The 17501-nt window shown below is 38.8% G+C and overlaps 1 protein-coding gene across 1 annotated transcript; it reads right to left on the reverse strand.

The window, feature by feature from the left end:
• Positions 1–387: 387 nt before the first annotated feature.
• GTF3C3 (general transcription factor IIIC subunit 3) lies at positions 388–10614 on the reverse strand. Its single transcript, XM_068967840.1, has 9 exons — positions 10513–10614; positions 9430–9541; positions 6174–6367; positions 5248–5371; positions 3894–4085; positions 2935–3100; positions 1832–1979; positions 1337–1409; positions 388–518 (listed from the first exon to the last, which is right to left on the reverse strand). Exons 1-9 carry the CDS (start codon positions 10612–10614, stop codon positions 388–390), a joined length of 1242 nt encoding a protein of 413 aa, XP_068823941.1.
• Between the last annotated feature and the right edge of the window lie 6887 nt (positions 10615–17501).

Below are 17501 nucleotides of genomic sequence, written 5' to 3' on the forward strand. Positions count from 1 at the left end.
ATTACCTAATCCCATTAAATCAAAAGATCCATGAGGACAGGGATTTGAGTATTTTATTCAACACTTTATCCTAAAGTCTATAAAGTAGATATCCAGTATTTTTTTATTTAATAAAATACTTAGTCTGAAGTCAGCAAAAGAGAACAACTGTCAGAAACTGCCAACTGTCTAAAAGGCCTAATCTCACATTCTAATCTCTGGATTATTCTCAAGAAAAACAAATCATTATAAGCCCAGTTCCAAACACTTAGCTTTTAAAAGACATTCACACAAAAATAATATGATGCTTACTGTGACTTCCTGGTTATCAAAAAATGTGAAATCTAGGGTCAACTTATAATTTCCTGCTATCTAAAGAAAAACATTATAGATGTGATCTAAAGTATCTCAAGTGCAAATCTTAATGCTACTTACATTAAGTGGTTCAAGAATGTTGAGATGTACAAGGCAGACCATCAGCTTCACTGTGATGTCTATTGGCACACCATCAGGTATAGCACAGATAACGTTGTCACCAGCTGTGCATCAGACAAACAAAAAGTTCCTTATAATCTTAGAAAGTGGAGCAAATGAAGCAAACTATACCTTCTATCTAAGACCTCATTTACTTTACTCAAAGCAAATGATTCTACAGTCAGTTCTAAGTTTGGCCAACTCTGGTTCTAGGCTCTTAAATTTCCTTTGGTCTCTCTTTTGATTAGCAATTATCCTTCCTATTTTCCTAATACTTTATCCACTTGCCAAAAATCTACATAAACTCCCACATCTTCTATAAAAAACCACAAAAAACTAAAAAAAAAAGTGACAAATAAGGATATATGAACTTTCTCTTTTTCTTCTTGAATCCAAGAGCCTTTTTTTAGTCTTCACTACAAAAGAGACTGAGAAAGGGATGATGTAATATTGTGCTTAAGTTTAAAGCAGAATTTTAAGTGAATGCTTAAGTTTGAAACAGAATTTTTTCAATATTTAATAAGTTTGAAAAAGATTAGTAGAGAGCATTTTAAGCCCTTTTTAAAAAGTAAATTGCTTTAGTTTGAAAGGTTTCTGATAAGCTGCTCCATAATTCATTCTTTTTCACATAACACTATCAAGGCCCTGTGTCAATGACAAACGCCAAGTTCAAACAGATGTACTGAGGGGGAAAAAAAAGGACTAAAACCAAGTTAAAAAAAAAATCACCTGTCAGTGAATACTCACAAGAAAATGATATGGAATCTTTGTTAGGAAAACATGCTTCTTGGGAAAACTTGCTATGAAAACACTACTAATTTCAAAATACCACGTTATGAACAAAAGGATTATGCACTCTCTCCTATGCAGAGGAAATTACAACCTTTATTCTCTTCCGAAGTGCCTTCTTCTGTAGTTCTTTTTTCCAGCACAATTCCAGAAAAATCTGTAATTACCTAAAAGTATGGGGGGGAGGGGGCGGAGCAGGAGCCAATGTGATACATTAACATTTTTATATCATATTAACTAATGATTCACTAAAAATACATAATTTCTCTATATCAAACCAATCTAATTTTCCCAAAAGATTAAGAAATGAATCATAACCATTAGTCTGCTGCTGAGTCCTGCTATGCTGAAGTACAGGCGTACCTAGCATCTGTGAAAACAGCAACAGCTTTTATCATATGGTAACTACATTTTATATTTCATACAGGATTATTACAGAACTTAAGTGTGTCCATACAAACTTTAAATGTATAGTTTAAAATAAATAATATATATAACTTAGGTGAGGAATTGTCAATTTGTAAGAATTTCTAAAACAAAAAAAAGTGCACGTTCAAAACCTAACAGAGAAACACATAAATATTCCTACCTCCAAAGCTCTGTCATATTGTTTATTAGAAATGTATAGTTCAGCTGCAATGTTAACATCTTCCATGGAGACTAGGCCCTGGTGTTTTGAGAGAGCTTCTTCAATTATGTTAATAGCTGAAGTAACATCATTGGCTTCATAGTAACTCCTAAAATATTAATGGCAAAAATTGATCAGTGCTTATTAATTCGGATTATAAAACTCATTTTCCTACACAGGCCCTCTATTAACTATGAATCTCATTTTCTTAAAATTTGGGAGGAGAAAACTCTTCTTTAAAATCATAATCAGAGATGATCCAGAGAAAAATGTGTACTGTCAGTATAACCATGTCATAACATCAAGCATCTCACTCTCCCAAAGCTACCTCATATCATTCTAGCTCACTCCCTTTGTAACTCAATACCAATAACTTTCCTACCTCAATGGGATCTACAAAACATTCATCCTACCACTTTTTACTGTGGCTGCCATTCCTGTCCTCACTTTTCTCCTTCTCTGTCATCCAATATTACAATTACTCCCTTGTGCATCTCAGTTCTCCTGCACTTCTCTCCCTTTATCAAGGTCATCTGATAAAACTCCAACTCTGATTAATCCAAATATGCCTTCCCCACCAGCTGCCCATGCTACTAAACTCTAAATTAATGACTAATGTTGGTAGCATGTGCCAACCTAAAGAAAAGTTTTCATCTTAAAACGTCATTCTAGTACAGGCTCAAGATAAAATGACTGTAGATCTCAGAGCATAAATATTTCACTAGCACATTTGCAATAACTTAGTGTATACGTACATAATTTATGAAAACCTGGGAATCTAGTCATCCTTCAGAACATGTTCCATTTTTAAACTTCTGGGCACATGAAAGATAATCAAATATATAATACAATTTTTTCTAAACAATCACACAGTCAACTTGGAAATAAAAGAGTACTGGGGGGAAAAAAACCTCTGTATTTAAGCACAATATTAAAATACAGGAATTCCGCAAAACACTTTCCTGAACCTCAATAAAAAGTATATTCACTTTAAATATATCTTTTGATTTCAAAAACAAGATGATTAATAAGAACATTTATGTATATTTCAACCTGAAACTTACTTTGCCATATCTCTAGTCAATTGCATAAATCGTTCACCATCAGATGGAGACAAAAGGTTTAAAATACGCCTATAACCATCCATTGCCATTTTGTGATCTCCCATCTGTTCATAAAGGCTTGATCGCTCCCACAGGTAACGGACATTAGTAGGTTCATATTTAAGTGCTAAAAAGAAAATAAGGAATATAAGTTACAGATTTATTATAAAAGGGGGCTCATGGTACCTGGATGTGACCCATCTTTTTAGAAAATCTATTAAACACTCTATGCTAATTTGCCAACAGAACCAATTGGTTTATTCCAGACTAAATCTACCTTCACAGGAATGCTAGATTATGCTTGACCAAATAGAAGCCTACTACTACTACTAAGACTTCAGTCGTGTTCGACTCTGTGTGACCCCATAGATGGCAGCCCACCAGGCTCCCCCATCCCTGAGATTCTCCAGGCAAGAACACTGGAGTGGGTTGCCATTTCCTTCTCCAGTGCATGAAAGTGAAAAGTGAAAGTGAAGTCACTCAGTCATGTCCGACTCTTCGCGACCCCATGGACTGCAGCCTACCAGGCTCCTCCGTCCATGGGATTTTCCAGGCAAGAGTACTGGAGTGGGGTGCCATTGCCTTCTCCAAATAGAAGCCTAAAATCTCCCTATTAACCTTCATTTGGTCACTGATGTCTAATATTATCTCTCAAGAAACATCTTGGAATCAACGCTGATCTTGGCAGGAAAACAAAGGTCTTGTCTTCAACCAATGGTTTTACTGTATTAGCTCAAAATATAAACAAAGTTGCTGATAAATGTGAAAATACAGGGAGCCCAAATACTTACCTCCGGTATAACAGAATACAAGGAATAAATATATTTCAACTAACAGCACCCCAGAATAGCAAGTACATTGATCAGAAAATCTATTACATAACATTTTATCAAACAAAGCAAGAAAAACATTTTTATTACCTTTTGTGTAGCAAAATATAGCCTGCTTAATATTGTCTTGTTCCAGGGACATTTCTGCCAATCTAACCCATTCTTCAGTGTCACTGGGATTTAAATGTGCAGCAATCAATTCAAACTGCAATGATTTCTCCATGTCACCTTGGTCCTCATATATCATAGCAAGAGTGGAAAATGGCTCATAAGCCAAAGGAGCTATAATGAATAGAATAAAAGAACAAATTTCATTGGCTGAGGGAAGACACTTATGCTAATATCAATTTGTTTCAAATTATGGATTCTTATGCTTTTTAAAATAATTTGAACAGAATTATACAAACAGTACATTTGCTTTAGTGTATTTTCATATACTCTTAGGATTTAAAAACTATTCTTTTCTCTAAGCAAAGTGTAATTTCATAAAAAACCCTACTCTCTACCACATCCCCCTCATGAAAAGTCCTCTTTGATAAGGCTAAACATGGCTCATTAATTCAGCAAGTTCATCCCAATGAGCATCAGCCACATCAGTGGGGTTAAATCATCATGATCCAGCTTCCACACTGAGAAATATGGGATTAATGGTGAGAAGATATCTAACTAGCACCTAAACCCGGATTATCAAAGTGAAAGGTTAATCCACATTTCTGAAATAATGTTTCTGAATTAAGGTTCTAAGAACATGAGGGATTAAAATCAAAGGTAACTGTCAAAATAAACAATTATAAACTAATAAAGGAACAGATAATACTGAAAAGGACCCTAGACTAAATGAAAGGAAATGCCAAAATATGGAAAAGATAAACTGAAAGTTCACTGTAGTAGACTGCTCAAGCCACTACGCAGGGCATCACTTGGCAACACACCAGGAAAACAAAATAATAAATGCAAGCGATTAGTCAAAAAGTGACTTCTAAAGATATCTTTCAATATGCCTGAGCTTTGCAGTTTAATGGAAAGATAACAAGTATATATTGTCTTTTATCAAAAAGTAGATTAAAATAATCTAACAGTGTCGATTTGGAAAATGGTAGAAAAAGAACACTCCTCAAAATTGGCTTTAAAATAATGTGTTTGCCAATATTTTAAAAAGACATATTATAAACATATAAAACTCCTAAAATGAAATGTTCAAAAACAGATTTTTTTAAAAGTCTGTTAAGAGTTCAATATATATTAATGATATTTCATTGAATCATACTCTGTGATTATCATTTTATTGGCAATGATTCCTATTCAACTGGTAATTATATCAGTTATTACAATCACCTCCAAGCTCCTGAATATATTTTCCAAATAGAAGAGTGAGGTACTCCTCCCTTTGTTTTAAAAGTCAGACTATTAAAATGCTATTGTCAATAATCCCCACATTAAACACCTTGTCTTATAATTTCCATGCACATCAATATCGCCTCTTCACGTTCTCCTCGAGCAAAGCGAATGTTGGCTTCACCCATGAGACCTCTCAGAGCTCTGGGAAGTTTACTCCGAGGTCTTTTCTCCTACAAAACAAAAATGACATTTAGACTCAAACAGAAAACAAACCCAACCCAACAAAACTTTCCTACAGTAGCAAGTTCAAAGTACAATAAAGTATTTAAATAGAGCAAAAATCAAACTGGTCAGGCATTACTAAATTACTAATTAGACCAAATGTAGAACTGGATGTTGCAAAATGGATTTATATGCCAGGAGATTTATGATGCAATCTACTGAAGATTCTTCTCTCAAATTTATCTACTCAGAATGCTACTGCTGTTGCTAAGTCGCTTCAGTCGTGTCCGACTCTGTGCAACCCCACAGACTGAAGCCCACCAGGCTCCGCTGTCCCTGGGATTCTCCAGGCAAGAACACTGGAGAGGGTTGGCATTTCCTTCTCCAATGCATGAAAGTGAAAAGTGAAAGGGAAGTCACTCAGTCGTGTCTGACTCTTCGCGATCCCATGGACTGCAGCCTACCAGGCTCCTCTGTCCATGGGATTTTCCAGGCAAGAGTACTGGAGTGGGTTGTCATTGCCTTCTCCCCTACTCAGAATAAATTAGGTTAAAAAAAAATCAAGATACAATATAAACCTTTTAATAGCAAAATTGTAGTAAATTTTGACATTTATAATAATAATTAAGGTTTAACATTTTAAAATCTCTAAAAATGAAACATAAGAAATCAGTAACAGTAGCAATCTCACAGTATTTCCTTTCTTACAGTTGAATTCTTTCAGTATAAATGTGTAAAGACTTTTTTTTTCAATTTCTATGTCACATTTTTACATTCTGTTTATAAATACCAAAATAAGAAACACTTTACTTTCATCATTTTCTTGGTTTCACGATTGAGAACCATCTCCAGTACAAACACGTCGCCAGCAGTGGGTTGCTCAGGCGTTTCTTCCTCCTCTTCTTCCTCCTCTTCTTCCTCTTCCTCCTCCTCATCTTCATTCTCTCCAAGCATGGAAGCAAAGACCTTGTGAACTGACTTACTGACTCCATCTGATGTTTCGCCTAAAGAAAAAGACATTGAGGTAGGAAACAAAAGCTTTAGCATACTCAGCACTTGAAAGAAAAACAAACGGTATTTTCTGGAATATAAATTTCTACCCCAGAATTACCAAACTTGAAAGTAAAAGACAAATGAACATTCCCAAAAACAATCCAAAGAAAGCTGTCAAAAAGGCCATGTTTTTTACTTTGTAGGAACTGCTGACTCATCCTTTAGGCCTTATCCAGACATACAGGCAAAATTAAGTAGGAAATCAGAAACACAGAGTAATAGTTAAAAGCAGAGAGGAAAAAAAAAATTAAGGAATTTCAGGACACAGACCTAAGAACTAACTAACCTAAGACCTAAGAACAAGTCTGGTGGTACATAACCAGGGCATATAGCACAGGGGTTTAAGGTGAGGCCTCTAGAGTCAAGCTGTCTGGTTTCAAACTTTACCACTATCTATTGCCAGCTGTTTTACCTTGGGCAAATTACTGAAGCTCTCTGTACCTCAGTTTGCTCATCTGTAAAAGGGATCAATAACGTCTGCCTTACAGGGTTACTCTGAGTCTTCAAATATATATACTGAGAAAAATGCCCAACATACAGTAAGAGCTTAATAAATGCTATTATTATTAAAACAACATTATTATTTCAGGAACAAAATAACATATTTCCTCTGTATCTGAGGAGATCACTACAGTAAAATTATTTCTGTAAGTTTATAATGATTATCTTGAATAATAAAGAAAAGTTTAGAAGCCAATTTGTTGTTAAAGCAGAGATATGGCATATTTTAGAAAAGCTACAATGAAACAGTTAAAATAAATGTACATAAATATATTTATTAAAAAATCCTAAAGCTTATTCACTTATGTAAAATTACCTCAAATCGCAAGGATGCTAGACAAATAAGACAGTCAATATATTTAAGGAAGAAGAGAATGAAAAAAAACCCACATGTTTTGAGGAATAAATATTATACTTACTATGACATCATAATGATCATCTTCAAGAATTCTAAACACCCAAAATAAATGTAATGTTGTAAAACAAATCAATAAAATTTATTACAGTAATACAAAAAAAGAGAAAAGTCATACAATCATCGTGATACACAGAAGCTTTTTTGGCCATGCTGCATGGCTTGAAGGATCTCAGTTCCCCAACCAGGGATGAAACTCAGGCCTTGGCAGTGAAAGCACTGAATTCTAACCACTTAACTGCCAGTGAATTCCCCCAGAGAAGCATCTGATAAAATCCAACACCTATTCCTAATAAAAATTTTTAGTCAAAAGAAATGTAAGAGAATACCTTTAACTTGATAAAAAGTACATACAAAAAAGGTTCCACAAACACAGTTAATGGCTAATTATCCAAAGATACTGGCAATGAGACAAGCATGCCTACTATCACCATTCCTTTCAAGATTTTACTGGAGATTCTAGTCAATGTAATAAGGGAGGAGAAAAAAAGGCATAAAGATTAACAAAGAAATAAAACTGTCATTCACAGATTACATGATGATACATAGAATATCCAAAAGAATCTATGCACAAAAACTGTCAGAATTTATGAATTTAGCAAGGTTCCTGAACACAAAGTCACTATACGAAATACATTCCTAGGAAACTGGGAGCTTAATATCTTAAAATGACTGTATTATTTGAGCTGAGGCTAGTATGCCTGACTACTCATGGTAAGCAGAAAGCCCTGATTCAAGTAACCACCTTTTTCGGCCTGGAGAATCCCATGGACAGAGGAGCCTGGTGGGATACAGTCCCCGGAATCACAAAGAGTTGGACATGTCTTAGCGACTGACTCTTTCACTTTCACTGGCAAGCATCCCATGACGCCTGCTACTAACAGTTGCACCTCAAAGACAACGTTATGGTAGAAGAGCAGCTCTTCCTCTGAGCAGATAAGGAAGGACTCACAGATTTTAGAACAACTTCAGCCCGCTTTTTCATTCCACTTGCCTAGCAAAGAATCTATAATCCTAATTTTCTCTCCTCTTTGCCCTTTCTTCCCCACTTGGTCCAAGGAGGCAGACAAAACCTGTTCATTTTCTGTTCACCTTACTAGTATTTTCTCTGTGTAAAGTCTTACTTGTTTGGAAGAAAAACAATCAGCCTCCATTTCTACCCCCTAAGGGCCAGAAAGTTTAGCTTAGTTCTCAATTAGACCTTATATGTGAAAATGATAGTTGCTCAGTCGTGTCCAACTCTTTGTGACTCCATGGACTGTGGCCCACCAGGCTCCTCTGTCCATGGAATTCTCCAGGCAAGAATACAGAAGTGGGTAGCCATTCCCTTTTCCAGGGGATCTTCCTGACCCAGATACAGAATCTAGGTCTCCTGCACAGTATCCATTTCTACCCAGTAAGGCAAGAAAGTTTAATTTAGTTCTCAGTTAGACCCTATGCCCACAGTTAAATTCTAATTGATAGCTCCGCATCCCACATTACTTGATATGAATGACTGGATACCACAAACTATCATTAGTATTCTGATCAATCACCAGAAATTAATAATTTGCCTACTAATTCACCACTTAGGCTCCCATAAATTTAATTGTTCTGGGTCCAGTAACCAAATTTAGTATCTGGTCATGCGGAGCTGAGGACTGAATCCTGGAATGAGGTAATACACCAAGATATCTATGCTGTGTCGAAGGTCCCATGTGGACAGCCAACTAGCCTTCCACTCTGACATTTCTACCTCTCATAACTAAAGAAGCGATTTGGAAGACCTTTGTATAGAATTATAATTCATTACAATTTGGGGGAGTCCTGGAATAATTAGCAACCGCGTGAGAGGGTCAATTTAAAAAATCGTGATCCCAAAAGGCTCCCAAACACTGATACAGATTTGAAACCCTCCTCCACAAACACAGCCCACTAAGCAGCACCATAATCAATAATTCAACAAATACATATTGAGCACCTATTATATACCAAGTACTATGTTCCTAAAAAGCCAGATATCAACAACAGAATACCACAGCAATTAAAAAAAAATAACACTTTCACTAAATTATTAGATACCATTAAAATTTAATGCAGGCAGTGATCTTAACATACCTTCACTGGCATCTTTGCCCTGAGATTTGGTAGAGTTTATTCCTGATGATGATGGAACTTCAGAGTCATTTGGATTTTCTTCAATTGATGACTTTCCTTTTTCCTGAAGACTCTGGGATTGAAAATTAATTAATGACTCCAAATACAAATGCACATTTAGCTCTTTCCAGCTGAGAACAGAACATCTGTCTCATTTTCTATTTCTATAAAACTTGAGCTCTGAACACATACATTGTATGTGAAATCTAAATTTCAATATTGTCACAGCATTTCACTGTACTTGGGTCTCATTCTTCAGTCTGAATCAGCTATTTGTAAAAAGTAATTTTAAAAACCTTGATAATTTCATTAATATACACATTGCAGTCTTTCTTTTTTCAGCCTTCCTTTTTAAATGAAAACAGATGGGGCACTATTGATTGCATGATTTAGGAAAGAATCCAACAGCTAACCTCAAAAGGTGCAATTACTTTTATTTTCCCTCCGATTTCAAGAGAAGAGACATGAAAGTCATGTATTTCCTCATTTACCAGAGAAGTTTTTTGTTATCAGACACACAAAAAATCACTGTTTCTGTGGATTACATCACACCATTGGGAGACTCCTCAAAAATGGGAGCTGAAACCACTCCGTCCGGAAATGGACACGAAGGCCTCAAGAACAGAGGTGAATTGCGCATTCAAAGTCACAAAAATAACAGCGGCAAAGCTAGAACTTGAAGCAGATACAAACCGACTCCAAACTCTACTGCCCACACCCCATCTCCATCCCCACCCCATTTAATCTACCAGCGTTAAGCTACTCTCAAGTAAAAAAGAAAAAGAAAAGAATCTACTGTTTGACAACAGTAAAAAGAGAAAGAAGTGGTTCCCACCGAGACAAAAGCTTTCTGGTGAGTGAAATGTTTTAAAGAGGAGCTTAGCACAGGGATAACGTGAGAACCGGAGTTTCGGTAAAAAGGGGAAGAAACTGCTAGAGGTACGCGGCCCGCCCCATAAGGGTGAATTCAGTGGGTCCTTCACATCTCTTAAGTGTACTAGGGCGACAAGACAGTGACAGCATCCAGGCCTATCATCTCCTCACTTTCTTCTCGCGGGTTTTTCTCTCCTCTCTTCTCCTTTCGAACTCCTCAAAGGAAATCTTCCCTTCCAGATAGTCGATGAGCTCCGGACTGAACCCCGACATGCTTGCGGGGTTCTGCTACGCAGTTTCAGGAACGAGGACAGACGAACGGAAGAGCAGAGGCTCCCAGACGCTAGCCCCACGCCGAGCCGCTAAAGGCAAGGACCCGAAGTCCTTCTGGGAAACTGGCTCGGCCTGCGCCGCAGCCGCCGCGCTCAGGTTCCGCAGAAGCCTCTAATCCAGGCTTCTTCCAGGAAGCGTGAGTATGAGCGCGGGAGTAGGCGGGACCTGATCTGGACCCTCCCAGCTTCCAGGACTTCGAGCTTGCAGTCGGGCTCAAGCCTCTGGTTTAAGCTTGTTAAGGATTTGGGGAATGTGCTTGAAGAAAATGTTCCTTCGTCTACGGTATTTCCTTCAAAAATATTTGTTCTTTAATTTGATCTTTGGTTGTTCAGTGGCTCAGTCGGTCCAACTCTTTGTGACCCCATGGACTGCAGCACGCCAGGCTTCCCTTTCCTTCACTATCTCCTGAGTTTGCTCAAACTCATGTCCATAGAGTCGCTGATACCATCCAACCATCTCATCCTCTGTCGCCCCCTTTCCCTCCTGCCCTCAATCTTTCCCAGCATCAGGGTCTTTTTTAATGAGTCGGTTCTTCGCATCAGGTGGCCAAAGTGTCAGCTTCAGCATCAGTCCTTCCAGTGAATACTCAGGACTGATTTCCTTTTACGATTCACTGGTTTGATCTCGCAGCCCAAGAGACTCTCACTGTCTTCTCAAACACCACAGTTCAAAAGCATCACTTCCTCAGTGCTCAGCTTTCTTTTTAGTCCAACTCTCACATTCATACATGACTACTGGAAAAACCAGAGCTTTGACTATATGGACCTTTGTCAGCAAGTGATGTCTTTGCTTCATAGCTTTTCTACCAAGAAGCAAGCGTCTTTTAATTAGTAGCAGAGCCAGGATTCGAAGCCTGGTCTATCTGACTCCAAATCCCATACTTGAAATTAATACACTGTCTGTCCTTGAGGCTTCCCTGGTGGCTCAGCAGTAAAGAATATGCCTGCCAATTTAAGCCCTGTGTCGGGAAGATCTGCTGGAGAAGGAAATGCCAGCCCACTCCAGTATTCTTGGCTGGGAAATCCCATGGACAGAGGATCCTGGTGCACTGCAATCCATGGGGTCACAGAGTCAGACACGACTTAGGGACTAGACAACAACTGCCTCTCCTCAGTGTAACTCTACGTCAACCTACACACTCCTGTGCTTTATATTTTACACTGAATTATAACTTTCTCTATTGTCCTATTCTAGAGACACTTGCTGTCAACATCTTGAGAACAGCACTACATCTTAATGAACTTTCCTCTCTAGGCTAGTAATCTGTGCTTAAATCACATTGATGAACTCAACTGGATGGAACTGAAAGTGCCTTTGGAATGGGCAAGGGAGTAGAAGTATGAAATGCAGCTCAATATGAAGCTGAGGTTGCTGCTGCTGCTAAGTCGCTTCAGTCGTGTCCGACTCTGTGCAACCCCATAGACAGCAGCCCACCAGGCTCCTCCGTCCCTGGGATTCTCCAGGCAAGAACACTGGAGTGGGTTGCCATTTCCTTCTCCAATGCATGAAAGTGAAAAGTGAAAGTGAAGTTGCTCAGTCATGCCCAACTCTTAGCGACCCCATGGACTGCAGCCTACCAGGCTACTCTGCCCATGGGGTTTTCCAGGCAAGAATACTGGAGTGGGTTGCCATTGCCTTCTCCGAGGTTAGGGACAAGTTACAGGGAGCCTAATACCTGACTTGGCCACTAGTGCCCCCTAATGACAATCCAGATGCACAAAAGCCACAGTTTGATGGCAGAATGAGGACCAGGACCAGCAAGAGGGGAACTCCCAGGTGAGAGAAAAATATCTCACAGGTAGAAGTCATTCATTTCTCATGATAAAGGATCCCCAGGGCCCTATCTGGGTATAAAATATGGGAGGCTAGCAAGGTAACTCACAGAAATTCCTAACAGGTAAATTCTCCCCTGAGTTTCTCCAGGCATCCAGGGAACTGCACTTGAGAGGAAGTCAAGAGTCTCTAGTCTTAAGTCTCCTAGGAGAAAAGAAGGAAATCAAAGGGAGAAGAGCTGGTCATCTGGTAACGAGAATGTTCTCCTGAGACCCAGATGGCCTGTGTGCTCAGTCACTCAGGTATGTCCAACACTTCGTGACCCCATGGATTGTAGCCTGCCAGGCTCCTCTGTCCATGGAATTTTATTTTGTTATTGGATGCCTGGAATATGGGAGTAACAGCTGTGAAGATACAGATTCACGTTGTGGAGAACTGGAGAGGGAGCAAGGGGGTGACAGTTTTTCTGCTATGGAATACCTTGATGACCATTCTTTTATAGGTCAGAATGTATTATAGCAACATGTCTTGAAATTGTCTTGAAATCTTTCTGCTTTTCCTTTCTCTACTTCCTTGTAAGTAATGTGTCCACTGGTGAGTCAGAGGCATCCGCATTACCTTGAGATGAAGTGGAATTGTTACAGCAGTAATGAAAATAGCAAGAAGAAACTTTTCAGACTTTCTGACTCATTTCTGAGAATCAAAATGAAATGTCTGAGGAAAGGAGAACACTGAATTTATACCATGACCAGAGCATGAAGAGTACACAGGGAGGTAGTGACTCCTCTTTCTCAAGTGGAATCAAGATGGGGTATAATGCTTTTGGGAAAGCAGTTTTTCCATGGTTGTCTTTTCTGCAAAAGCTTTTCACTGCTTTCACTCTGGGCTGTCTTTTCAAGGATGTCTGGAGAACAAACAGACTTGAAAGACAGAAATACTGTCTCCCTCTGGGGCAGAGGACAGATTTATTTCCTGACCAGTATAATAAAGATGTTTCCCTCTGGGGCAAAGGTTGGGCATGTTTGGGCATGTAGCCCCCTTATAAGAGTGAGGATTTCCTAAGTTTGGGGTTCCTTGGCTGTGGCACAAATCAACTCATGCCCAGTAAACACCTGGACCCACCCCCACAGGGCCCCCATGATACTTGCGGGACAAGGAGAACCAATCCGAATGTAAAACTCAAGCTGCTTCCTGAGCCATGAATAATAAAATCTGTTGCCTCAGACCCAGGGATCTCAGGGTCCACCAAGATGTGTGAAATTATAGCAGCTACTGTGTAGCTTGCAAATTGGACAAAATCTTGCACCCTTAATAGTTCTTGACCACACTAGACCTGGGACAGGGGCCAACAGGCCATGTCCTGGGGACAGGGAATGGGATGCTCATCAAAGAGGAGCAGAGTCAGTGTTGAGAGGCTGTTAGGGACCTAAGAAAGAAGGACTACAGACCCCTTGGGAGCCTAGATCACCTGCAGAACACTTAGTATTTTCATTGCAGGAAACAGTACTCTTCTACTGACGACAAAATCACTGAACAAAATCACTTCCCCAGTGACCTTTTAGAAACACAACTAGGGAGGTTTTGGTTGTCAAAATAATGGGGGGTGGGGGAGGGGGGAATCACTAATATGCCACTATATATTGTCTGGGGACCAGGTGTGCTAAATGGTCACCATGAAGACCTGTCCTTCCCCAAATGACAATCCCATCACTGTTGAGAAACTCTAGTCTAGTGGAGTGTAGGCCTCCCATCGCCTGCCAGTTGTGGGGAATTTTTCAGCAGAAGGATGCATGCTGCTTCTCTGAGACTTTGCAAGCTCACAGGTAAAAGTCCCCTGTGGATGCTCTCCCTTTTCAAAGACCTTGAAACTGATAAAGCATTCCTTTTTTGAAGGTCTTGACAACCAGAGCAGGAGTGGTGAAAGGAAAAGGGAAAGCCAGTCCCTTTGGTATTTGAGTGGAACTAGACAGTGGTGAAGTATCCCCACTACTCTATCATTTATCTGAATAGGCTATATTTTTATGAGGAATAATATCAATAATTACTTACATCCTTTAAATGGTTAAATAAAAAATCTTGGCATTAACTAGAAGCAGCTTCCATTACTGTGTGACTAATAGCAAAATATCACACATTTAGTTCAACTCAACAAGTATTTTTTGAGTGATTGCTACATGCAAGGCATTGTAGTAGGTGCTGGAGAAATAAAAAATGGCTTAGATATGATCTTGGCTCACAAGTATCTCACAACTCTCCAGGGAAAATAGACACTTATATGACTACTTACATAGAACATACTGAACCAGATATATAACCTGTTCCTGCATATTTTATTATTTATATTCAATCATCCACCAAAAAAGCCACATAAAACTACTTTGGAATGTACAGACTAGTGTCATTAGGATTACAATGTTTGCTTCTAGCACAATGTATGTGTTTTTGTTTTTGTTTTTGTTTTTTTTGCAGAAATCAGAAAAAATGATACAGCCCTTCATAAAGAAAAGTAGTTGTTACAAATAAGAATATGAGAATCAGACTAATTCAGCCTGAGTTGGGGAGGGGTGGTGGAGGAAGAGGACTGGTTATGAAAGAAGGGAAATCTGCCTGTATCTACCCTCCCTTCATATGGTTGTAGGTTCCTAAAATAATCTGCTGTGGGGTTTCCCTTGTAGCTCAGTTGGTAAAGAATCTACCTGCCGGGGTCCAGCCCCGATGGATCCAGGGAATTCGAAGCGTGGACGGCGTTGGCGTGAGAAAAACTTATTTATTGATTGATATAAGATTAGATTAAGAAACAACAGTGTAGTAGGAAAATCAAGTGGAGGAAGAGGGGTGAATAACTTGGATTACACAGAAGACCAATAAAATTCCAGACAAGGAATTTGCACCATCTACGTTGGGCCACCGGCGCTCGCTTGAGTATCTAAGGGTGCCTCGCCTTAGGCTCCCTTTCGCGCGGATCTTAGCAGCCAAGGCAAGTAAGTAGACTTGGCGAGCCTCCGATGGAAATTCAGCCTGAAATTAAAGTGAAGAGCAGAGGGAGGGAAAGGGAGAAAAGGAGAGAGAGAGACACGGGGGAAACCAGTCCAGCGACTGGCTCCGGCCCCTGTTGTTCAGAAGGCCTTTTATACTTTTGATAAAACATGGAGATCAGTGGGTAACACAAAGTTATGCAGCGTTAGCAGTCCAGACTTTTATCAAAACCAGGCTTTTCTCTCTGCATACCTAATTGTATACACAAGTCTTAGGTGATTTACATCATCTTCTGGCTAACAAGGGCCAATTAACATTTTACAGCCTTTTTTCTGATAAGGGTTTATCAACCAGAAGACTTATTTGTGTTGATCTTCCCAAAGTCTGGTGCCATTCTCAGAAAGCACTAAATAAAGTTACATTCTTACATAGGAAAGATACAGCAGTTTATAACAAGTGAAAGGAGTACAGTGATTTATAACAAAAGAAAATTAACTCAAAAGTCTAGTGTTGCTAACATCAAAACTACTATACTCCTTTTTCTATATCCCAATTACATTGATTAATATCCTTCAGGTGTTAAAAGATAAAGAATATGGAGGCCTGGCAACAGTCATTGACTCAACAGTGAAAACCCATCAGTCATTGACTCAACAGTGAAAACCCATCACCAATATGATTTTTAACTCTTTAGAAAAGGCTCTGTATCTTTAAGATGCTTTTAAGCTGTGTGCCTCTCGCGGTTGGGGGGCTGTAAGCAATTCACAAGCTGTAAGAGGTCTGGGGAACCTGTTAGGCAAGCTAGAGAGCAATCAGAGGGGGTTTAACTGAAACATCCCTTTCAAATGCAGAAGACTAAAGCCCTGAGTTGACTTTTTCCAGAGAATATTAGAAGAGTGGAAAAGCAGGCAGATTCTTATTTTTTGGGGGGGGTGGATGCTCAGGAAATACCAGGGGGAAAACCTGAGGTCTGATTAGCCTTGCCGTCAGAGCTCTTGCCACATGACCTTGTCACAGGTGGAATTCCTCACGCTGGCTCCCGGCATCTACCTGCTATGCAGGAGACCTGGGTTTGATTCCTGGGTTGGGAAGATCCCCTGGAGAAGGAAATAGTAACCAACTCCAGTATTCTTGCTTGGAGAATCACATGGACAAAGAAGCCTGGCAGGCTACAGTCCGTGAGGTTCCAAGTCAGACACGACTTAAGAGACTAAACCATGATATCTGCTGTAGCACAATGTCCACCTCTGAACGTCATGGCAGAGAACATCTCCCAGAGGCCCGAGCAACTCCTAAAATCCCATGTTTCTTTGTCTTCCATTTCAACATAGTTGTGGATATTCATTACTTACTCTCTCTTGATATGAAACTAAGACTGTGGGGTCTTTTAATAGCATATGCTGACAATAGAAATGTATATTCTTTTTAGGAAAAAGATACATTTTAAACCCAAATTCCTGTTACAGATAATTAACTAAAATAAAAATGATCAATGTCCCTTTCAACTGATGACAAAAAAGAAACATAGAACACAGCTGAAAGGAATTTCCTTTGACTTTATGGTATTTTTGTAATCCTTGCAAATATATGCAGTGCTATATTGATATCTATGATTATTGAGTGAGAAAAAAACCATGCACATAAGTCACATATGTCCCAAAGCTCAAACTATTTACATGTAGATCTGGAAATACAGAATAAAATCATTACAGACTGATAAAAGTGGAGTGGGGAAAACACACACAAAAGCTTAGCCATGATCAAGACTGAATTTTTCTAGTGAGAAGCTTCATCTGTAGTTTTAAAACCACCAGACTTCTGAAAGAAAAAGAAAACATTATAATGAAATAGAAAAAAGATTATACAATTAACCCAAAGACCCAAAGATCAACATATTTCAGTGAAAACTCTTTTTTGTCTTCATTTCCTAATCAGAGGTGTTAGGACTGGAAAGCTTGCAATTATGAAATATTCTCCAAATCAGAAATTTTGCTTCTTTCACAAAGTTGAATAATTCTTTTTTTAAATAAATTTATTTATTTTAATTGGAGGTTAATTACTTTACAATATTGTATTGG

This window comes from Capricornis sumatraensis, chromosome 3 (genome assembly GCF_032405125.1).
Source record: "Capricornis sumatraensis isolate serow.1 chromosome 3, serow.2, whole genome shotgun sequence".
Taxonomy (NCBI): Eukaryota; Metazoa; Chordata; class Mammalia; order Artiodactyla; family Bovidae; genus Capricornis; species Capricornis sumatraensis.

Bases quoted from the DNA above. Each gene is read 5' to 3' on its own strand.
- GTF3C3 (XM_068967840.1), bottom strand. From the start codon at position 10,614: ATGTCGGGGTTCAGTCCGGAGCTCATCGACTATCTGGAAGGGAAGATT. The intron at 1,980-2,934 runs GTAAGTTTCAGG...TTAATATTTTAG, and splicing joins TTGACTAGAGATATGGCAAA to GAGTTACTATGAAGCCAATG. The intron at 519-1,336 runs GTTGTAATTTCC...TCTGATGCACAG, and splicing joins CACTTCGGAAGAGAATAAAG to CTGGTGACAACGTTATCTGT.